At 35.8% G+C, this 24,424-nt stretch overlaps 1 protein-coding gene across 1 annotated transcript in view; it reads left to right on the forward strand.

Moving 5' to 3' along the window:
* Positions 1-23,586, forward strand: part of LOC134853360 (flotillin-2a-like) — a 424,983-nt gene extending 401,397 nt beyond the window's left edge. The window contains exons 2-10 of the mRNA XM_063869337.1: positions 8,645-8,707; positions 8,830-9,002; positions 9,175-9,298; positions 13,347-13,578; positions 14,357-14,477; positions 14,814-15,028; positions 19,456-19,651; positions 20,049-20,180; positions 22,241-23,586. Of these exons, the coding sequence (XP_063725407.1) occupies positions 8,659-8,707; positions 8,830-9,002; positions 9,175-9,298; positions 13,347-13,578; positions 14,357-14,477; positions 14,814-15,028; positions 19,456-19,651; positions 20,049-20,180; positions 22,241-22,264 (1,266 nt within the window). The 5' untranslated portion in view covers positions 8,645-8,658 and the 3' untranslated portion in view covers positions 22,265-23,586. The remainder of the gene's footprint in view (positions 1-8,644; positions 8,708-8,829; positions 9,003-9,174; positions 9,299-13,346; positions 13,579-14,356; positions 14,478-14,813; positions 15,029-19,455; positions 19,652-20,048; positions 20,181-22,240) is intronic.
* Positions 23,587-24,424: the final 838 nt, after the last annotated feature.

Below are 24,424 nucleotides of genomic sequence, written 5' to 3' on the forward strand. Positions count from 1 at the left end.
TTTCAAAAAATTGAAGAGGGGACAAATATTTTTTCTCTACGGGAAATTTTCTTTTTGATTTTTTCTATTTTTCTCAAAAACTAACCAACCAATCTAAGCTTTTTTTCAGAGAACAGAATGGACTTGAAAAGCTCAAACTATAGGCGACGACGCTCAAACTTTTTCAAACTTAAGAGAATGGCTCTCGGGATAAACAAATTTCTTTATTTTTTGAGCGTTTCGAGACTTTTTTAAGATTTAGATTTAAGATCATTTATCCACGAGGGATAGGACCAACATACGAGCTGTACAGCTCATCACGGCGAACCGCTGTTGTGCCCCTGCTTAAAAAACAACTTCTCGAAAAACAACTTCCCAAACCTGAGTTTTGGGCTCAATCGAAGTCACAGGTCGGTTGGTTAAGTTTTCTCTGCATAAGCGGCTTTGTTCAATTGTTTTGAGCAACGAGCTAAGATTCTCGGAAAAGTCATTTTTTTTGAATTACGTACTTCGGAAAGTCAAGTTTTTGAACTTTGATCGGTTTTGATTGGTTGAAAAACACTTCAATTTTCTTTTCATTGTAAAATTACACACCTCAATCTTTTTGTGCGAACTTAACAAATTGAGAACGCAAAAAAAACAAGTTTCAAAAAACAAGTTTGTGGCCTTCAAAAAAATTTGAAACAGTGACAATTATTTTTTCTGAAACCTTTAGAGGAAAAAATAGCAAAAAAATCAATGGTTTGCAATGATCATAGAAAGATCGAAGATCATTATGACAAGCAATAGCATACCAATAAAAACAATTAGCCCCTTCACTTATTTCTGGCTTTCAACTTTTTCTTGAAACGCACAATTTTGGCATTACTTGAAGTCTTGCATTTTTGGCCGCAAGAGTGGACCCAAATTGTAGTCTAAACATAAAATAGCTAAACAAAACTGAAAACTGAATTAAAATAAACGAAATTGGTATAATCGAGGGAAAAATTTTCAAAAAACATTAAAATCAAAAACTGAAGTTTTTTTTTACTTTAGCCAACTTTTAGGGAGCTGCATAGCCGTATCCAATTGCTCCAAGACAGTTGTACTTCTTATAGCTCTATTTAAGTACCTTAGTTAACACTACGCTTTTACTGCATTGGGGCGCAGCTCATATAGTTGAATATAGTGCTAGAGTCTGTTGGTTTTTGATAACAATTGCAGGTTACCCTCTTATCTTGAGATGCATTTATGTTCAAAGCCAGGAACGACAATTTTGTACTTGCTTCTTTTAGAGTAAATAGTACGTTTGGATGAAGAGAGTTTGTGGCATCAAAAACACGAGTTGGCTCAGCTTTGACTGTTCTAACAATGACATCCTTATACCTGAGTAGCAATTTTAGCTGTGGCGTATCCATCTTTTTGTGCTTGGCACCGTAGCAGTTTTTACGATACCAGACTATCTCGATCACACATCGGATAACTTTATGGAACTTTCTGATCCAAATTTTCAATTTATACATGTAAGTTTTTGAAATCAATTCTTAAAATGTTCTGAGACTAGTTTTTCAGGGTCTAAATTTTCAAGGACTTTAAAAAATTAGTCGCACTAACATATTTCAGACACAAACAGATCTTAATCGAAAGTTTGACCTTGAAACTTCCCTGATAATTCATTAAAAATCTTGTAATTAGTTGTAGATGTTAAGCGCAATTATACCTATTTGAATAGCTTTGGAGGTCAACTGTGATTGACTAATTTTCTAATAAAATGATTTGGACCAAAATTTTGTTTGAAATACCGTAAACTAAATTTGTAAACTGAAATTTTATCGTCGCGTAAGTTTGCTTATTTTTTTTAACACCGTAGATGTTGCAAACTGTGGGAAAAACGTTTGAAAAGTACTTTTTTTTTGAAAAGTTTGTTCATTTTTTTCAATTTAAAAATTGTTAGTGTTAGTTCCTGGCTCCTGAAGTTTTCGCGCGTGCTATTTTTTCTGACCTTTCGCTTCACATATGCAAAACCTCTGGTGTGAGTAGTTTTTGGGTGCGGCCAGTTTGTCTATAAACTTCTACTTCAACTCAATATTTCTACGAAGCTTTATACCACATTCTTACAAATGTTGTCCTACTGGGGAGTTCTATTTGAGATGCTCATCAATCCTCGTGGCTAAAAGCGGCACTATTAGACCGACATAGGTGGAGATACATCCACTACACGTTAGTTTATAGCTCACTTTGGTTTTCAGCTTACATGCAATGAAAATTTTGATATACGGCAAGCAGGTTTCTAGTTTTCTGGTGTTGAAAATTAGGGATGCCCCTGAAATTTGGCGTAATTTTGCAGCAAATAATTATGTCAAATTAGGGGTTGAATCTTTCGACCATTTCTCGTTTCCTTTGTTTGATTCCGGAACTACGTACTTTTTCTTATCTTAACTTTTCTAATTAAGAGTTTAGGATAGTATCCTATCCGACGATTCTTTCGGATTTTGATTTTCAGTTCAATGTTTCCTGTTTGTTTTTATTTCCATTTTTGAAGTACTTCTATAAGCCCTTTGGATAGTCCCTAAAATTTCATCCGGTATCAAAAGTTTTCCGATACCACCCACATGTGATCTCTTTTTGTGAATTGACAATTTTATTTAAAACCAGAGAAGATCAATTAATGTTCCGATCTGATTCTTCTAAATTGAATAGCATTTTGGATGCTACATAAGAGCAGCATCGAGGACAATCACAGGTTCACCCACTCACAGTTCTAATAATTTCTTCCAGATATCTGGGAAAAACTCTAACACCCGTCTCAGAACAATCCATTTCCTGTTGTTTCAAGCATAACCTGCAATACCAGACTGTTTCAGCAGTTTTTGCGTATCGGGGCTCTGATATGTTGGCGCAACTTAAGTGATAGTAAGTCAAGCAGGCTTCACATGCTACTGCCTCTCCCCCCACCCAGTTCTTTTTGTAACCTTTTTCCATCAACCAGGGCAGAACCCATTATGATCCTCTTTTAACTACGTAAGCTTGTTACTTTTCCAGTAATGCACAAAATGACTAAAATTACCTCTCATGGGAAGCACCCATTGCTTGACGGTTTTTCTGTGCATACACATACCGCTCTATTCAAGGTAAACTTTACACGCAATCAAATGAAGACATTTTTTTTCATAGTTTTTCTAAACGTTTTTATTTATATGCTAAAACTTAATGTGATGTTTCATTCCAGTATTAAAGTTGCAGATCGCGTTTTAATCAATTGCTCAATTGACTCTACTAAAAACTACTTAAGCAACTAATCTGAAACCTGAACTAATTTTCATTACACTTTATTGTCTTGATGCACTCTTAAACAGTAATTGAGGTGTTGAAAAATATATGAGTAATGGCCTGCCATACAATCTCCTCGCGGCTATATCAATAGATTCATTGAGATAGAAATTGGTTCATAATTTTTGTTTATCGAGAGAAATCATACTCTTGTCAGAGTCCACTTTTGTTTTCTCTGGGATCTCTCTAGCCAATTGAGCATTCGTTTCTAATTTTGCTCCCTCCTTTTCTCAATTTTCTCAAGCTTCTTACCAATATTTCGTTCAGAGTGTCAAAAGAGCTACAACGTAAGCAAAGAACGTAAAAAACAAGGAGTGCTCATTCTACGGAAGTAGAAAATTGCCTTTACTTGTTGTCGCTTCGCTTTACTTGTTGTTTTTTCTGCAGATACAGAAATAACTCGTGAATTTTGCGGAGCGTGTACTTTTTGATGCGGCGAGCTCATTGTGCCAGCTCATCTTACCAGAGTGCATCGTGCGCTATTGTTCACGTCATTGTGCCAGACGAAAATTTGCTCTGAAGCCAGAGGTTTCTTTTCCTGCAAAATTCGTATGTAACGATACCCCACAGTCGTTGTGGATGCTGTCCCTATTGACCCATGCTATGTCTGGAGCACGTCTGTCAGCTTGCCGCTCTTACCTCTGGTCAACGGCAAAATTATCATTAACCTGCCTTAATACTCATACAACACTCAAGGGAGGGTACCTAACCAACAACCAAAACATTTGATCTTTTGATCAGGAAAGATATAAATCAATCTGAAAAAAAGGAATGAAAAATTGACTCTTATTCGATCCGGAAATAAAATATAAAAAGTCATTTTATGTTTTTTTAAACTGTTTTCGGTCTTTTTGGGTTTTTTAATGTTTTTTGTACTTTTTCGCTTTGCAAAATTTTTGTTTTTAGCTTTTTCTTAGTTATGCACTATTTTTGTTTATTTTTACGCGTTATCATTAATTGTTTTTGTTCTCAGAGCCTTGGGAGAAATGGCCTGATGACTTTTATTCTAAGCCTTCGATCCCCAAAATTTGCAATCTCAACTAGGTTAATATCTAACTTTTACTAGTCGGAGGGTCCGAACCATCCGTCTAGTACAAAACAAAAAATAAAAACTACTATGGAACAATCACTCAGTAATTTTTTACAGAGCGTAGAAAAAAGATCTATTGACGACTGGCTGACGTAAGTTATCTTAATTCTACTCATTTTTAACCCTCTTGACCTAGCCAGTTGTCTTTCTGGTCTGCTTAAGGGCTAATATCATGTTATCAATTTTAGGCCATCAGCCAAATTACTTTCGATCAGTTTTCGTTTACATGTGAAAATAACCTCAAAGCTGGATCTCGGATCACTTGACAATGTTATTATTGCTAAAAACACGGCTAGAATCCATAATTTAATATTTTTACCTAGAGTTATATATTACATCCATTGGATCTGGGTTGACTCTATCCTTGCCCCTAACTACTTATGTTCTAAAATAACAAACTAATAATGAAATAACTCTACGTTGTTATTTGTTAATTTCTGTTGCCCGGGAGGGCTCGGAGCTGTCACGGAAACCCACTTCCGATTCCTTCCACAATTAAGCTCCTTAATAACTCTTTGTGTTATAAAAAGAGGCTTCGAATCGATTCTTAAACCAATCTTCTTCGTGTCCTTAAACCTAGCTTCCTTGACACGTTGTAATCGTCAAAATGGTCGATTTTAGTATTTCTCAGAAATATTCCAGCCCCAATAGAAAAATTAAAACTTCAAATTTTCGGAAAATTCATCGCGATTAAAATGCTTAATGTCATTTTCAGCATGTATTGGAAGGTTCGGCTATGTCATCCCAGGGAATGGCACGGGCGAGATTTTAAAAAAATGTTTGATAAGAATTTTTAAATGTTGATCAACGTGGCCAAAAATCAACACGCGCGAATAATTCTGGTGCCGAGAACTCACACTTAATTTCTAGTCCATGTATAATCATGTTAATTTGGTGTGTTATTGCAGTTGTATGTTTTCAATTGGTAGAAATTTTTTAAATGTATGATTTAAATTTTCTAGTGTTTTTTCTTGATTTTGGATCATTGCTTAGAAGTTGTAAAAAAATTACCCTGATGATGGAACTTTTCGGAAAACATTCGAATTAACATTCTAAAAAAATTAATTAAGTTGGTAAATTGTAGTGAAGTGTCATGCGCCTCTGCAAGGAGCAACTGGCTGCGGCAAAAAGGGTGACATCTATCTTCCCAACGGAAAAATTGCGCAAGGTTGTAAATACGCTAGGAAGTACATACCGACGGAAAAAGGTTCTGAAACGACTGGCTAGCCTCGCCTAAACAGAGCGTCATATGCTTTTAACCGTCTCTAGCATAGCCAGCCCAATGTGATTTTCGTAACATTGGGTCAACAAAATCATTGCAACTCAAAGGCTATCGGCCCAACTGCTCAAATTAAACTACTAACTCATATGCAGAAAAAGAGCTCATGGTTGGGTCTCAGCATCCCCAGACCACGGGGTCATTCCTAAGATAGCCTTCCTGGTTCGCGAAATTTAATCTGTAACGATTGTTGCTGCACAATTGTTACAATTCCGGGGGTCTTCTCGAATCTGATAATTCCGATTTCAGCTGTTTTCTATGTCTGTCGTGCGTTTGCTATATGATTTTGACCAGCGAAAATCTTTTTTCTGATTCTCGCGCTTTTCAGTTGTCGCGAAACTTATAACTGTTACGTATCATGCACGCTCAAATCGAAAATTTAAAATAAATTCTTCGATCCAAAACGACTATTCCTAATTAGCTTTTTTTCACAATTACGATCGTTAATTTAAAAAGTCAAAAAAATGGGCCCTTCCGTCATGCGACGGTGCTTGCACAGGTTGGTTAGGGCCGTACCAACGCTATATAAATACATCGGCAAAATTTTTGAATAAATCAATTCGATATTAATGCATCAAGAGAATTGTCAATTCAAATCTACCCTCCTCGATTATAGCACAGATAGAATTGTCTATTTTGGATGTATTTTTAAGATTTTTGCACCCCCTGAGGCAGAGGACTTCACTCCTCAGAAGTGCACAAATTATTTTTGTTTTTTTGAAGTTCATTGTGCCTGAGTTTGATTCGTTCTGTTTCTCGCTGAGTTTCTCTGCTAGTTTCTGGGATGTTTCTGCAAAGCCTGGTGCTGCTCCTCCGGTACACGCAAAAGTTAGTGGAACAAAGCTGCTGTGATCCACATCCAGAATTCTTTGTTGGTATTTTAATGTTTTGACACTCTCATGATATTTGTAGATGTCAGATATAGTTTTAGGGCAGGAATTAGCATAGGGGTTGAAAATTTTTACATCGAAAAAAGTTCGCCTGAATCGACCTCCCCAGAGTCCATTTGCCTTGATGTCAAGTCGAGCGTCATCTTCAATAGTGGTTGTTTTGTTGTGAAGGTTTTCGCCTTCCAACGATTGAAGTTTCAGCTCTATTTCAACATCATGGCATAGTTCGTCCGGGAGTGTCGCATAGGTATCGCGAATTTCCTTATGTTTTAGGTGAGTGTATCCACCTTTGGGCCAGTGTAGAGAGTGGGTCAGTGTGAGCGGTTGTCCACATGGGCATGTATGTGCGGTGTTTAGTGGTTCCCATCCATATCTCATGTGTAATCCATCTTTAAACTCTGATTTGTTGAGGGAAAAATTGTATTCTTTTTAAGAGCAGCACGCTTAGCCAATTTGATGCTCCTTTCTGTGACGCTAGATTTATTGTCAGATTTTTTTTCTGATGAGCAATTTTCCATAACTTTAGCCTTTTTGGAGAGTGTGATTTTCCGTCTCTCAGTTTTCATGTTTTTAATTATCTGAGTTTGTTCCGTTTCAGCTGTTTCTGGATCACTGTTTTCTAACGAATCTCAAATGGCTTGTGACCACTCATAATTTCTGGAAAAGTCCGTCTTACTGAGGAGGTGCAAATCTCCAATTGTTAGTAGTTGTGCAAAAAGGTTGCAATCTTCATCGGTTATATGGTTTTTACTAGTAATACTAGGAAGTAGTTTCTGTCTTACGTTTTTCTCATTTTCATCCATTTTCTCAAATGAGTTATTGTGGTTAAAAATTTAAGTTATTTTGAACTCCCTTTGTGTAGCAGGAGTACGCTTCTGTGGTGATGTACCAGCTATTTTGGAAACCTTTTCATTTAGCATAGCTGTCTTTTCACTTTCGCTTTCCATGTATTTATCGCAGGTTGATGGTGTTCCTATAACCGATCCAAGGACCCTAAAACCGTCTATCATTGTATTATTTGTGCCTTCAAATACTTTAATGGCGCTGTCACGATGGTTTTCTTTTTCTATGAGTTGACACTTTGAAGGCTTCACATTGTATCCGAAAGCCATTCCGAGCACATCTAGGTTGTCCAGTAGTGCGCGGAGACTCTTAAGATCACCTGCAGCGCGTCTATCATCTGCGTACCATTTTTGGGTGACATTTGATTTATGCAGGAGTTCAACTAGTGGGTTTATCCCAATTCCGTACATAGCCATTGCGGAGGGATCACCTTGCGTTGTGCCTCCTGTAGATAACAAAACCGTGTTATTGACATATAGATTTGAGTGATGTTTATATGAATTGGCCTGCGCATGATGTAGTGCCGGACAAAGCAAGTTCTCTATTGAGCGAGTTGAAGGCATTTTCTGCATCAATAAGTAGTATGGCCCCGTTTCCGGTTTCTCGTTCCTCAAGCTGTGGATAGCGTATTCGATTCCACACTTCTGGCCTAAGCAGAGTAGGAAAATTTTTCCGAGATTTTTATGGTCTGATTTTATACATTGGGTGATTGTTTTGCCAATTATTCTTCTCAGAACTTCACCTATACCAATGGGCCGTACCCCTGCATTTCGTCCAGAGGTATCAGGCGACACGAGTTGTGCGCCGTTAGGTTTTCATGGCGGAGAACTTTACTTGCTATTGTATAGGGTAGTTTAGCAATTGTTTTGCAAAGCTCAATGGATGTCTGCTTTAAGTGAGTTATCATCCTTCTCCATTCGCACGCATCCAGACCTGAGGGACCGTGGCTTCTTGGCCTACCGTACGGTCATTTTCCGATAAGGTAAAAATTCGTTTTCCCGCATCAATTTTGACTGCGTTCTGGTCGAATGGCAGAAGGTTGAAAGGTGGTTGCTGGGCTGGGGCTGGAGGCTAATACAAAAGGGCAATTACTTAGGTTCTGATAATTGCTGACCATGTGATGTATTTCAGTGAAATTTAAAAAAAATCGGTGAATTTGGAACAGTGACTTACTTGCACAGCAAAGTGCTATCCTTACTTTTTCTAGGAACGGAGTTTTTTTTTATTGAAAAGGATAATGCTGTATGATTTTTCAGGTTAATTTGATCATGGGTAACATCCACACTGTAGGACCGAATCAAGCAGTAGTGGTGTCAGGTAAGATCTTTCAACAAGCTACGGAAATACCTCAATGACTTCAAATTGATAGCTCAGTTTAGTGAGTAGTTCCTAACGCTCCTTGGTTAAATAAAAGACCTTCTCAATTTTCATGTTTATAGGTGGCTGCTGTGGATCACAGAAAAAGAAGACAGTTATCGGTGGATGGGCTTGGGCATGGGCATGTGTCACGGATGTTCAGAGGATCTCTCTGGAAGTGATGACGCTCAATCCAGTATGTGAGAAAGTGGAAACAGCTCACGGAGTACCCCTATCTGTCACTGGTGTAGCACAGGTTATTCTTGTCATGATGTTTCAAAAGATTATTTGTCAACCAAACTAGAAACCGAAGTAAAGCAAACCAAAAGTTGCGCCAATAGAAAAGATAATTTTGTTCAAAAACATCTTTTTTGAAATGTTTTGTAATGCGTCATTCTTTATGAGAATGAATCTTTATTTGATTGCAGGTAAAAATAATGACAAAAGAACAGTTTCTGGCGATTGCATGTGAACAGTTTCTTGGCAAGTCAACTGAGGAGATCTCACAAATCATTCTGCAGACACTTGAAGGACATCTGAGAGCTATTCTAGGTAATTGATAACTTGATTGTTAAAGTCATATCCATCAATTGGACCAAGTTAACATCCCCCCACCAAATGGACCATAAAAACTACCCCCAGACATAAAAACTCATTGAAATAAGCAAACATTATCGAAACGGTTATTCAGCCGATTGAACCGATCTCGCCACCTACATTCTTGAAGATACCAGTGCAAAAAAGCCTGATGACATCAAGCTTTTTTATCAAAGTTTTTTGGTAATCCAATTCGATTCAACGTCTCTTTCCACAAATTTAATCGAATGATTGAAGGTCCCGTGGGTACATCTCTTTACTGCAGGACTGCAGCACCCGTATGCCTGCCCTTCATCAGAATGAACAATTGGGCCCTTTTCGACAACTGATTGAACATTGTTTAACAAAATTTCGGTATCTCGGTGGCTCACAATTTCCATAGGTGCAACCGACGGCTTGAAACTCGTGTCCGCAATGCCGAATATCCAATTTTTTTTCTTCGGGCGCCCTTGCACAGTGATTTTTCGGCTTGTGAGAGAAGGAACTTTCGGTAACGAATTGAGTGTTTTTTAAGCAACGCGAACAAAGTATTCTAAATCAAGCAAAGACATTAACAGTACTGGTTTTTGATGTGCCAGTTTGAAGGGAAGTTTGCTTATTTGATGTTCGGATGCTGCAAAGATAAAAAATATGCAACCATTTGGGGAAACGTGACTTTTTCAAAAAATTAGTTTTTGGATAGAAATAGCCCGTTTATAGAGGATTATTTGGCATTTCCAGGCATATTCATAAGAAGTTTTTAATATTTCGTCCTGTGCATAGCCTTTTTGCAGTTGGGGAGTTTTGTTGTCAATTTTATGACCCAAGAGTTTTAAGTTTGTGTATACAAAGTTCAATATTTTTCAAAAAAGAGATTCTTCTCCTTGAAACTCATGGAGCAATCGGTTAAATCAGCGGTCAACTATTTGCCACATTGTTTGAACAAATTTTGATTTGCATGCTTAATTCTGATTGGTCAAAAATTAGCGTTCATCTATCTATCTATACTATATTTAAATGCGAGTGACAGCTATCTCCCATGTTTAAGCATAATAATTTTGCAATTTTGTAATTTTCATGAATCTATTATATATTTAAATGCGGGCTTCACTATCTCGCCATGTTAAGGCTTTTTCAACGTATTATTTTTGCATGTTTAACAAAAAATTTTTTTCACGTTTAAGCTGCTAAGCTGCATCATATATTGCTATGGCTTAGGTTTTTTTTCAAGTTTTAATTCAGTGTTTATTTCATCAAGTTTGAAATTAGCAACCTAATAGTGGGATGTCAGAGTTTCTCCAGGTTTTGCGATTCTGGCCTTCATATATGAATAATCAAATCCTTTGTTTTCGAGATTTTTCAAAAATTTCTAGAAAAATTAATTTTAAAGTTTCTCAATTTTTGAGATTCTCACCCTGTATTAGGTGCTGTCAGGGTACTCTCAGGGGTAGCGAATCTTGCCTCCAAATCTCACTTCTCAAATCTTTGTAGTTTCCGAGATATGACGTTTTTTCTATGATTTTTCAAAACCTAAATTTTTAAAAATTCCAAAACTTCGAAGATCTCAATCCTGTTATTGGAATCTGTGAGGTTACTCTCAGGAGTTGCGGATTTTGCCTTCAAATATGACTGCTCAAGTTTTGCAGTTTTCCAGATATGGTGTTTTGTGTGATTTTTTTTCAAAAAATTTTCATGATAATCAAATTAATTTTTTTTCAAAGTTTGAAATTCCTAACTTGTAGTTGGGGGCAGTCAGAGTAATCTCAGGGGTTGCAAATTCGGACTCCAATTAAGAATGCCCAAATTTTTTTAGTTCTAGATATAAGACAAATTTTGTGATTTTTTCGAAAGTTTTCAGAAAACTCAAATTACAAATAATTCACTAAAGTGAAATTCCCAACCCTGTAGTTGTGTGCTGTCAGAGTACTTTGAAAGATTGCAAATGTTGCCATCAAGCAAGACTGCTGAAATCTTGGTAGTTTTCGAGATGTGAAATTTTTTTGGTTCTTAAAAAATACCTTTTTAGAAAACTTAATTTGAAATTTCTCAAAATTTGAATTTCCCATCGTTGTAGTTGCGGTACTATAAGAGTACTCTCAAAAGTTGCAAATCTTGCGTCCAAAAGCGACTGCTTGATTGCTTTTAGTTTCCCAAAGTGATTTTTCTCAGTTAATTTTGAATTTTTTGAAGAACTTCTATAAAAATGCACAAAATTTTATGGTTCTTCAAAATTTGTATAAAAAACCCGAATAAAAAACTTTGCAAAATTTGTAATTACGAACTTTGTAATTGGGTGCTGTCAGAGTATAATCAAAGAATGCAGATCTTAATTCCAATATATGCGGTTTGTTATAAGTACCGGAGGTGCGTTACACAACTAGTTTGATCTGAAACCAAGTGAATATCTTGCCATCTAAACGGGATCGGGGGAGGTAGTTGATTTGATCCGATCTATCTTATCATTATTTACTGAAGTTTCACATGACACATATGTTTAAGAAGTCCTTATGTTAACATGTTAAAATCTCAATATCTTGCCTGGCTTAATGTTTTTGAGAGTTCAACGTTTTAAAACATTATACAATTGTTGAACTGAAGTCCGTCTTTTTATCCATACGAACAATTAAATTTCCAAGGTCATATACGGTTTTAACCATACATCTGTTGGATCATTAACAGTATTTTCCTTCTTTCACAACGCGAGCTTTTTTAAAACTTTTTTTTCAGTGTTTATTTAATAGAATTTATTATATCTGCGGAGGGCTGCTTTCAGCGTTTGCCGAGAGAGTACAATTTTGGCTTTGAAATCTCAATTTCTTTAGCTTACGAAGATATGAGGATTATTGTGATTTTAAAAGTTTCCAGAAACTTAGCTCAAATAATGAAAGTATCAATCCTATAGTGGGATAAAGTCAGGGGTGATAGACGTTGCCTCCAAATGTGACTGCTCAAATCATATTGACAAGATATGACGTTTTTTAAATTAATTTTCTCAATTTTTTGAAGACACTAATTTAAAATTTATCAAAATTTGAAATTCGTAACCGTATGGCAGGGTGCTGTCAGGGTACTCTCAAGTCTGGCCCCCAATTATGACGACTGCTCAAATTCTTTTGGTATTCGAGATTTGGAGTTAATGATTTTTTCAATTTCAAAAAATGCTTCAAAAAACTGAATAAAATACTTCTCAGAATTGAAAATCTCGACGCTTTAATGGGGTGATTTCAAGTTACATTCTCAGCCCTATTGTTGAATGCAATCAGCTCAATGTTTTTTTTGAACAGCCGAGTTGAATGAAGCTTTTATGATTTTCTTAAAAGTTTCCTTAAACGTAGATATGAAAAAATACGTCAATTTGAACTTTTCATCCCTTTGTTATGTTGCTTTCAGGGTACTCTTAGGTTTGCAAATGTGGCTTCTTTTTGATTTTCTTAAAATTTTTATTATCCGGGATTGATTGATGATAAATGAAAAAATCTGATTAGATGAACATGTTAGATGGCTCCGTATTTTTGAGGGTTGCATTAAGTTATATTTTGTATTTTCGTAAGGAATCTCTTTTCATGTTCAACAATCTTTCGAAGAACCCTGGGTGCGAGTCTTGCGCTAGTTAGCTTTAATCGCTTTACGTTCAAATTACGGTTGTGCAGAATAAATAATGTATAACGTTCTATTTGACTTTTCAATATAAATTTTGTTTGGCCTAGTTGCGCTGGTCTTGTTAGTAGTCAAGCTTAGCGTGTTCCTAGACGTGGCTACCAAGCAAAATATACCCCCGCCCCTAAAGTAAATAACATCACAGTGTTGAGGGGCTGTAGCTTCTTGTGTTATTTGGCTGGGAAGGCTATAATGGGAAACACTCAAGTTTAATGCTATCAAAGTTTTAAATATGACAAAAAATCGTAAAAAAAACTCAGAAAAGGTGAAAAAAAAATCGATCGATATGAGCCTTTTTATTCTTTATGAGCATTTTTGGTTCTGTCTGATACCTATTTTATGTTAATGGGCACGGGTTTCTTTTTAGGAACCTTGTCCGTCGAGGCAATTTACCAAGACAGAGTTCAATTCGCCCAGCTGGTCAGAGATGTGGCCACTACAGACGTGTGCAGAATGGGCATCGAGATCCTCTCATTCACAATAAAAGATGTCTACGATGATGTGGACTACCTGAAGAGTTTGGGCAGGACACAGACTGCCATTGTGAAGAGAGATGCGGCTATTGGAGTCGCACAGGCTGATAGGGACGCCGGAATTAGGTAGGTGTGCTATACTCTGAATCAAAATGGAGCTATTAAAACAAAAATAAAAGCATCTTTGTCTTACTTTTTATTTTAAAGAGTAATGAATGTAGTGAAGACTCTTATATATATAGGTCTTGCTGATTTTTTTGTTTTTTTTTCAGGAAAAAGTCTTAAAATATTGCACTTTTTGAGTTCAATTGAAATTCATCTGCTGAAAGTGACATTAATACCACTCTCCCATTACGAACGTGCAATTGGCGCGAAAATTCGTGAACCATTTCTAGTTTCGAAGGAATTTATTTTTTAGATTACCAGCGAAATAAAAATTTTACCTATTGATCTATTTTTCTCAAGTTGGGTTAATGTTATAAAAAAGCGCCAATCATAAATTGTTCTAGAAATTCAAAGAGCTTAAAGGGCATCTATTTTTTTGTAAAGGGCATCTAAACTTGAGATTTTTTCTAGAAAGTCTGTTTTTTTTATGTTCATTACTCTTTCCTATCTTCGATTGGCTATGTTTTCTTACTCTGCTGGACAAATTTTATAGTGGTATATGAACCAGCCGAAAATACGTAAGTCTCATGCAATAGTTTTGTAACAATTATGTAACAGTCACGAAACTAACTTATGCAAGTTTAGTTCATATGATATAACTTTTAGGCTGGCTAATATACTCCGAACATTTTCGATTGGTTAATACTTCGGTTGCTTTATTTTTTTTCAAGTTTTATGTTCTTTGTTCTATATATATATAGCACATGTCTGATGTGTTGTGATGCTATGTTGTTTGTAGGGAGGCGGAGTGTGAGAAGGAGAAGACGAATGTGAAGTTCATGGCGGACACACAAGTGGCAGACGCGGAAAGGGAGTACAAGATGAAGAAGGCAGAGTACGACAAAGAGGTCAACACACAGGTCAGTAACTAATGCCAATCAAAAGTCAATCAGACCTTAAGGCAACTAGAAATAACCATTGGACCATTTAGTTCATCTATAGTGGGTAAGAAAAGACAAGGACGCGACAGCAGCCGCTGTCCATCGCTTGGTTATTTTATGGGATGCGAAAAGTTACCATACTCTCTAGCGATATCAACAGTTCAATATGAGCCACCGAAAATTAAATGATGTTTTGAGACCCATTGGTCACAAGGAACCCATTCACTGTTGATACGAAATATACTACTTTATAACTAATTAGGAATTTTTCTGCCAGAATTTTTTTTTGATATCGGAAGTTGTTTTTGTGTGTAGAAAGCGCAAGCGGAGTTGGCCTATGAGCTGCAAGCGGCGAAAGAAAAGCAGGCGATAAAGAAGGAAGAGATTGAGATCCAGGTGGTGGAGAGGAGGGCCCAGATTGCGATTGAGGAGCAGGAGATCAAGAGGAGGGAGAAGGAGTTGGAGGCCACTGTGAAGAGCCCGGCTGAGGCGGAGGCATTCAAAATGCAGACACTCGCCGAGGCCGATAAGTTAGTACTCTGAGAGTAATAATAATTCGAAATAGAACGGGCTCGACAATTCGAAGCTTCTCTGCTTATGCTTTGAAGTCAAATACTGTCGAATAAAAACCGCGTGATTACGGTCGCACAGATTCTGACTGATCTGAGCATTACCCTTCAAGCTAACACGCTGTAAAAGCTTTCGGAATCGGGAATTATTCTTAATTCAATATTGAAGTATGATAATTATGTGTAAAAGAACTAAGTGATTTTCACTTATATAGGATGGTTTTTTTTGTTATTCAAGAAAGTCTTAAAATTTGTTCACGCTCAAATTTGATTTTTCGTGGTTTGGTTCATTATATAGTTTTCATTTCAGTTCATTTCCTGTGTTAAAAGAAAGGCAAATTATCCTACCATTGAATAAATTCAAAAATGGACTAGTTTTCTTAATTCCCCGGGAATTCAAAACTTACTTATTGTTTCAGTTTTTTCCTAAATGGATCAACTTCAAGAAAAATCCAATTTTTTTTCCCGTTTCCTTGTTCTTTTCTACTTTTCCAACTGTCTCTTAGCTGTGTTTGAAGATTTGAAAAAAAGATAAGTATAAGTCTTCCATATCCCAATTTGAATTAGATGACGGGCAAAATTGAAGAAATGAGTTCTATGTTCCTAGGCGAAAGTTGCTTCGTTTTTAGTTCAGCTTATCTTGACAAACGGCTCAGTATTTAAATAAATTTTAAATTGCCCTCAAATAAAATATCTGAAATATGATTTGCTAAATTTTTATTTAGATTTTTTAAACTTAGTTTTCCGAAAATGATTGAGCTGTAGCGATGGTTGAATTAATGGGCTGGACAGTTCGAAGCTTCTCCGCTTATGCTTTGAAGTCAAATTTTGTCGAATATTGAAAATTTGATAACGGTCGCACTGATTTGTTTAAATCTGAGCATTACCCTTCAAGTTAACATGGAGGAAGATACATTTTTGTCCTGAATATTAGATAAATGCATGAATTTTCCTTTTGTACTGTTAGGTAGCCTGTGTACCTAATTGGTATGTTTGCGTACAATGCAATTGGTATATTAAGATATGGGAAGCATCTGTTTAAGTGGTCTTTTAGACTTGGAAACATGTTCCGATTGCCGCTAAGTGGGATTTTTAATATCTTGATTAAATAATGAAAAGCTGATGGTCGAATATGTTGAAATTGAATTTAATTTAAACATCGAAGTTGTTTATTCGTACTTTTTGCTCTAAATAAAAACTAGTCATTTTTAAATTATTAGCACGACAATTCGAAGCTTTTCTGCCGTGTATGATGGAAATCAAATATTGTCGAAAAATAACGGCTTGGTTATATTCGCACATTTATTTCTTTCTGAGCATTACCCTTTCAGCTAACATTTTTCAAATCATAGAGTACGGCTTTTAATTCAGTTACTTCAGTAAGGTCTTGTTGTTGCCTGTTTTTATCTAGTGTGTTATTTATTGAAAGTGTTTATGCTTCCGATTTAGCAAGGGTTATCAAACCGGAATATAGACTTTTTTCGGTTAAACAACTTGTTTATCAGAATCACTTGCATCTTGGTTCATCATGAATTCAAATTTCTATGCGTGTCCGCCACTTAGCCTGGAGGTGAATTATTCAGTGTTTTGAATTATAATTGATCGGTTTATATTCATCAGCTTAGTGACCTAATTTTGGGTAATTCTTAGAATATATTTTATTCTTAGAATTTTAAGAATAGATTTTATATTTGAAAGTTTTTCATGACAACAGTTATATTTTCGATTCTACGGGAAATTGTTTAAGTTTAATCGGCTCGGTTGCCGCTTGTTAGTTATGTTTTGAAATAAATTAATTGCTGTCGATTTTAAGTTTTAGTTTTTCTTAGTGTTTTTTTATTTGGACTTAGTGGCTTTATTTTCCTGTATGCTAGCCTGCACTGGAAATTTTATGTGGTACCGCTAGTGGTGCGAAGCTCCACTTCGTCTTTAGCAATTAGTTTAAAAAATTGGAATCTAAAAAATACTTGAACTTTCATTTATTCCATTTCCTGTTGCTTTGTTGTGGATGAAAGAAGCGAGTTTTCACTTATTTCAGTTGTGTGTTTTTAAGTAAGTCTTTGTTTTTGCTCTTGTTAGTTTTTTGGTTGTTTTCAGTATCAATTTGTTTGAAATGTCGATGAAAGAAGTGAAGACACTTAATTAGGTTGTGTGGTTTTTAATAGTGGAAAAATGAAATTTGAGAAAAAACTCACATTTGTTGGATTTTTTGCAGGCTACAGAATTTCTTTCCACAAATTACCTAAAAGAATTTTTCAAAGCTTTGTGCAATCAATTCTGCATTATGGCGAAATGGCCTACGCATACACAAAAAGAATAAGTTGATCCCAAAATTAAACGTATGTTCAGAATTATCTGTTAGTGCGCGTAAATACCAATTATCCAAAACCTAGCTCTGAAAAACAGCTCCATTTGTATTGATTTGTGAATTTTTTTGTCTGCTACTTTCTTTATAATGAAAGGTGTGTAAGAAAATTTGTACGAGTCGTTTTTGTTCATGTTCATTCTTTGGTTTTTCAGGCAAAATCTAGGTGGAACTGATTTTTACTTAGTTCATTAAATTCAGGTTTCAGCATTGAAACAAAAATCTTACATATAGTGAAAAACTATAAATTGTTGTTAAAACCGGAATTGCCTTGAGGTGGTGTATTTGTCTTTTATATGTGTTCTTTAAAATTGTGAAACTAAATTAGAAGTTTTTTTTGGTTTCCTGGAATTCATTGACACTTTTCCAACTGCCAGTAGGCTATGTTCTTTGGAATCAAGTTGGCATCCTCCCCCAGATAGAACGAGTTAAGATTTTCCACCCAGCTTTTAGTTCGATCAAGTTTGCTAAACGCTACATGTAAAGTGCTCGATTCTGATTTGCTGAAAATTCGTAACTTAGAACCAAGTTAACATCATCCCCTCTAAACGGCTTTGGCGGGAGAGAGAGAGAGAGAGAGAGAGAGAGAGAGGGGGGGGGGAGAGGGGGGTGGTTTAGGGAGATGATGTTAACTTGTTACTTTCTTTGTTTGCTTTGGCACAGCAGTGGAGTCATAAGATCGACTAATGAAAGCTCTTCTGCTCTGCTCAGAAGTCACAGGTAGTCGAAGAAAAACAGCTTTGATTACGGTCGCTTTGATTCTTTGATATAAGCATTACCCTTCAGGCTAACATATTTGAGTATTGAATCCGTTTTTGAATTAATATTAATCTCTTAAGATTATTGAAAGTCCATCTTGTTCCGATATTGGGCAAAAATTTTCTTAGAGCGTAAGTTAAAAAAATTTATTTGCATTTTTGGCAAACGACTTTCTTATATCGGTTTAATTTACTCTCAATTATTTTTCTGAGTTATGATTTTCTCAGCTTTCTACCAGTTTTAGTTTCATTTCATTGTCTAAAAATTCTTGAGCTGTAGCAATGACTGAAGTAACTGGCTCGACGATTCGAAGCTTCTCTGCTTGTGCTTTGAAGTCAAATACTGTCGAATAAAAACAGCGTGATTACGGTCGCACAGATTCTGACTGATCTGAGCATTACCCTTCAAGCTAACAGGCTGTAAAAGCGCTCGGAATCAGGAATTATTTTTTATTCAATACTGAAGTATGGTAATTATGTGTAAAAGAATAAGTAGTTTTCACTTATACAGGATGATTTTGGTTTTTGAAGAAATTCTTAAAATTTGTTCACGCTCAAATTAGATTTTCGTGGTTTGGTTTATAATATAGTTTTCATTTCAGTTCATTTGCTGTGTTGAAAGGAAGGTAAATTATCCTACCACTGAATAAATTCAAACTTGGACTGTAGTTTTCCAAATTCCCGGGGAGTTAAAAACTTTCTTATTGTTCAGTTTTTTCTAAATGGATCAACTTCAAGAAAAAACCATTTTTTTTCTGTTTCTTTGTTGATTTTTACTTTTTCAACTGTCTGTTAGCTGTGTTTGAAGATTTGAAAAAATATAATTATAAGTTTCCCATATCTCAATTTTACAATGATGACGGGCAAAATTGAACAATTGAGTTCTATGTTCCTATGAAAATTACTTCGTTTTTAGTTTAGCTTATCTTGACAAACGGTTTACTATTATAATTTTTAAATATCTGAAATATGATTTGCTCGATTTTTTAAGCTTAGTTTTCCAAAAATGATTAAGCTGCAGCGATGATTGAATTAATGGGATCGACAGTTCGAAGCTTCTCTGCTTATGCTTTGAAGTCACTTACTGTCGAATAAAAATAGCGTGATAACGGTCGCACATATTTCAATAAATTTGAGCATTACCCTTCAAGCTAACACGCTCTTAAAGCCATCGGATTGAAAAAGTGTATCATAGTGGTTTGATATACACTTTTTTTTATAGTGGATTGACAAGAAATGTTGAAGTTGATTAAATGTGTGATTAGATTCGTGCGTGTGAAGAGGAGCGAGGCTGAGGCGGACAAGATCAAGATGGTGGGAGAGGCGGATGCGTCGTCCACTCTGGCTATAGGCAGTGCAGAGGCCGAGATGATGAGGCTGAAGGCGGATGCATACAAGCAGTACGGGGAGGCGGCCAAGATGAGTCTGGTGCTCGAGTGTCTGCCAAAGATCGCTGCTGAGGTGAGAAGAGCACAAATTGATTGGCATAATATTCTCATTTACTTGTTCTTTTTAAAGCAACAACCGATCAAAAGTGAAAGTTTAACTGGGATCTGCATGGTTAAAAAAAGTAAAGCGTTAGCATAATTGCAGCTCATTATAGAGGCATTTTTCACCGATTCGCAGTATTAGATTTTCGCCGAAGGCCCAAAAATAGATCTTGTTCCGATTTGAGATCCCTAAATGGGAATGCTTGTAGAAAGCCGAACTATACAATGTTTTTGTTCAAATTATCTTTTGGATTGAGACATTAACATGCACATCAGGAAGAAACCTTATTTTTTACTCAGTTTCTCATTTTCGGATGATAACTTGTTGTTCGTTTCTCCTATTGTCTACTTTTCTTATTTGTTCTTAGGTGTCGGCTCCTCTGAGGAAGGTGGAAGAGATTGTGATCATCGGAGACGACAGGGCCACGGCGGACATCAGCAGAATGGCAGCCACCCTCCCTACTGCCATTAGTGCACTCACAGGAATCGACATCACAAAGGTTTGTCCACATCAAAACTCATATTGCCAGTTTTCAAAACTTTTGAGTTTTTAAGCTAAAGGAGTTTTCGAACTAAGTGTGATCGAACAAAAAATCATAGCTTTTTAACTTTTCTGCAATGTTCGGTGGAAGGCATTGAAACTAAGTCCAGACTTGAGAAACAGCTAACTATAACCGAGTTGTTCCTGTAGTTGTTCCTGTAGTTTAGTTTGGGGAGCAGTGGTGAAGTGGTTAACGTCTCCGCCTCTCAATCGAAAGGTCGGATGTTCGAGGCCCACCATGATCCGTGCTCGTTGCTTGAGGGTGAGGCAACATTACCCAGCCCAGAAAAATAACCAAAAAAAAGAAATTGCATGTAGTTCTTAAGCAGGGGCACAACAGCGGTTCGCCGTGATGAGCTGTACAGCTCGTATGTTGGTCCTATCCCTCGTGGATAAATGATCTTAAAAAAAAAGAACATACCGAAAAGGCAGGGCGTATCTATGGTTGTCGCAAGTAGAGATATTTAGGCAGATAGAGGAGGTTTTTCATTGATTTTACTGTGCTATTTTAGTATATACAAAACAAAAGGGCATTTGGCCTGAAATTTCTGCGCGGCTGTCGAATTTTTGAGAAAAGTACCAAAGTGCTTTTGCGAAATCTGTATCTAGTAGTATTTTCCTGGCTCTCCCCATATGCGAAAAAAGGCATCATTTGGTCCAAACTATGTACCGCTGTCAAATTTTCGAGAAAATTACTCTAGTCGCGGGACATAAAAGTTGCATCTTTTAGTTTTCAAGCGGTGAAATGAATAATTTTTTTAAGTTTTCTGCCTTTTTTCTGCTACTTCCACTAAATAAACAGTTGAATTTTTGACGTTTGATGGATGAACCTGTTTTAAGAGTCGATAAACATAGTTCATGTTCTTGCGTAAGTGCTGCTGATTTTTATTTCAGGAAAAGTCTTAAAATTTGTTCAGGCTTAAATTTACTCTTTCGCAGTTAAACTATGATTTATTGTTAAGCTCAGTTCATTTCCTTTAATAAAAGAAATGCAAATCCCACTATCGAACAGAAAAAAGGGAAAGGTCATTAAAAACGTGATCGATTTTCAAAAAAGGAATTTAATTATCAGACTACCCAGCGAAATATTTACCTTTTGATCTAGTTTTCTCAAATTGGGTCAATTGAATCAAAAAAGTGTCAATCATAACTTGCTCTAGAATTTCAAAGAGCTTTTTTTCTTAAAAATTTGTTAGTTTTTCTTCAAAAAATCATTATTGTTCTTGTTTACTTGCGTTCTTCGACTCTTTTCCAACTGTCTGTTGGCTATTTTTTTTTAGAATATTGCCGGATAAAAGTCCGTAAAAAGTTGTTTTGAAGACGTTGTTTGGCTATTTATTTAGGGAGCGGAGCGTCAAGAAGTGTTCCTAATGCCATAAAATTCCCGTAAACAATGAAGCAGTTTGAATGTTACGACATAAATGTGTTCGTTGAAAATTAGAGATCCAAGATAGGCTCTCATATATGTTTCCCTTTTCATAAAACAACAAAAAACTTTTTTTTTCTCAAAATTTCAAAAACTTTTCATTACCAGCGTTAATCTTACCATTTCTACTGCTAGACGACGGGATATAAAACTATCTAGAGGCTCCAACAGGTACCAAATTTGAAAGAGAATTTCTTAGTCACGGGGCATAGACGTTGCATCTTATAGTTTTCATGCGATGAAATAACGAAATTTTCTATGACAACCTTTCCTACAGCTGAGTATAGTTCAAGATAAATTCCGAGGATTTACGTTCTGTTTCACCTGTAAAATCAGTTGGTGGAACTTCTTATTCCGATTAATGTAGTCTGTCTTGACGTCATCTCAACTTAGATTTGAATAATGAAAATAAAACGTCGTCAATTGGACTCTGATTCGGTTATTAGCCTTCACCAAGTTTCAAGTTAATTCTCTATCTAATGCTTGAATTAAGTAACCAAATGTTCTAGCTGAAACAAGAACGAAAACGTAATGGCAGTGATGCTTGAAAATCAAATGAAACTATTTCCAATTCTTTTCATGCTGTGTTTTAGGCTGTTGGCAAAGCCATCAACTAGACTTTCTTCATTCGTGGGATCACGTCAACCAAAATGAACGACAAAACTAGAAATTGGAGGAAAACAAGAAGACGGAAGTTCCAATTTATATCACAGTTAATACAAGATTTACGCTAATGTGGCTCATAATGGTTCTTAAAACAGAACGGACAGTTTTTTATTGGAAAAACACTAATAAATTTATTGGTACACAATATGGGTCATTTTTTGCTGATTCCGCCCAACTTTATATACACTTGAACATATTATTAAATTAATCTGACATGAGGTTCAATTTTTATTTTTGTATCGGGTTAGGTTTAAATTGATTGAGTTTCAACAAAAGACATATGAAATTCTTCACAATTTCCCTTATTATTTTCAATTTTGGGTGAAATAAGCAAAAAAAAACCCAAATTGTTGCAAATGAAAAGTGAGCAGGATTCCTCTCCCTTAAGTTCTATCCTACCTCAGATGCGATATGTGTACATGGTATTATATGTTTCGATTATTTTTCCCTCATTGATTTTCTAGAATAGCTTAATTTGAAGCGTTCTTAGTGGTATAAAAAACCACGGGAGTCAGAAAAAGTATGAAATTATAATCTAAAATATGCAATAGAGCCTAAAAAGAAAAGCTTCTGACTCTCCTAGATCTCAAATGTATCTGTTGTGCCTATTTTGGGTTCTCTGAGAGCCTATTTTGTGTGTAGCGTGTGAGTACCTATCTTACAATAGTAGTCCAATAAAAAAATTCTTTTCCAGTTGAGCCTTCCAAAATTCTCAAAACAGTCAGCTCTATTTAGGTTTAAACATGATTACAATCTAAACCTAGGACAATTAATGGACCTCAACGATAATATTTTGACCGGATATGACTGGAAAAGAGCCAAATAGTTCGTTTCTATCTTTCAAATAAAATGCACGCGTTTGTTGTTTCAGTGAATGAATGCTCGTTTCTATCAAAATTTATGTATTTCCTTTTTGATGCTATTGATCCTCGGAAAGAGATTGTTATCGAAAGTTATGGAAGAGAGTATTTTAGACGGATGTTTTGGCTCTTTTTGAGTGACTGAATCTTACTTGGCAGCAAAAGTGAATTTAATTCCGTACTTTGTAAGTATAGAAAAATTACTTTACACGTAAAATCTAAAGATATGCGGAACTTGAAAAGAGCTGAAAAATTTGAAGCAGACAATTATTTTAGAATTGTGAATATTGATGTTGCCTAAGTTAAAATGGGTTGTATTGATAGCCTAGAAATGTTTTAAAATTCAGTCTATTCAAATTTCGAAAATGTACAATTTTATAATTAACCAGATGAATTTAATGTTAACCATTTTGTTTTACTTAGAGCTGAAAGCATATACCAGGTCAAACTCATAGTGCTCAGAATCCTCCGTTTATTCAGAATCCTCCGTGTAAGTATTTGGAATCCGCACGCTAGCTTTTTAGCATGTTTTGGTGTCAATGATTGTATTGGGTTCACTTATTTAGGTCGTGATATATATTTTTCCTTTTTTAGGAAAGTCCTAGTTGCGCCAAATTTGATCTTCTGCAGTTGTTGTCTGATTTCCTTTTAAGTTAGTTCATTTTGTTAATTAAAAGGCAAGAAAATTCCAATATCATGCAACAAAAGTGTAGAAGTCACGACTTCTAGTTTCGAAAATGGAATTTAATTATCAGATTTCCCATCACAATTTACCTATTGATCTTTTTTTCTCAAATTGGATTAATTTAATCGAAAAAGCACCAATCATAAATTATTCTTGAAGTTCAAAGAGCTTTAAGAGCATATAATTCTACTCTTTTCCAACTGTAAGTTGGCTATGTTTTTTTTTACATTTACACTAGCCAGCAGCTAGTGTTAGAGTACGGACCTTTTTTTCGCAATCTAACTCGCAAATAAGTGTTCACTTATGTGCCTTTTTGCTATAATCTCGAGCTGTAGCATTGGAAATTTCATAGCATCTGTTCTGGGGTTTATGTGAAGCTAGTGTTTGTGGCTGACTTATCGTCCGTGGTTGAATGGTTAGTGCCTGTGACTCAAGATCACTAGGTCGCAGATCAAATCCGTGACGTAGCCGAATTTTTACTAATTCGAGGCTTGTTTCTACTTTTGCTTGTGGCATTTCTTAGAGCTCCTGTGCTGCTTTTTGTGTTCTCGCTAGCGTTCGCGAAG

The sequence above is a fragment of the Symsagittifera roscoffensis genome, chromosome 8 (genome assembly GCF_963678635.1).
Source record: "Symsagittifera roscoffensis chromosome 8, txSymRosc1.1, whole genome shotgun sequence".
Taxonomy (NCBI): Eukaryota; Metazoa; Xenacoelomorpha; order Acoela; family Convolutidae; genus Symsagittifera; species Symsagittifera roscoffensis.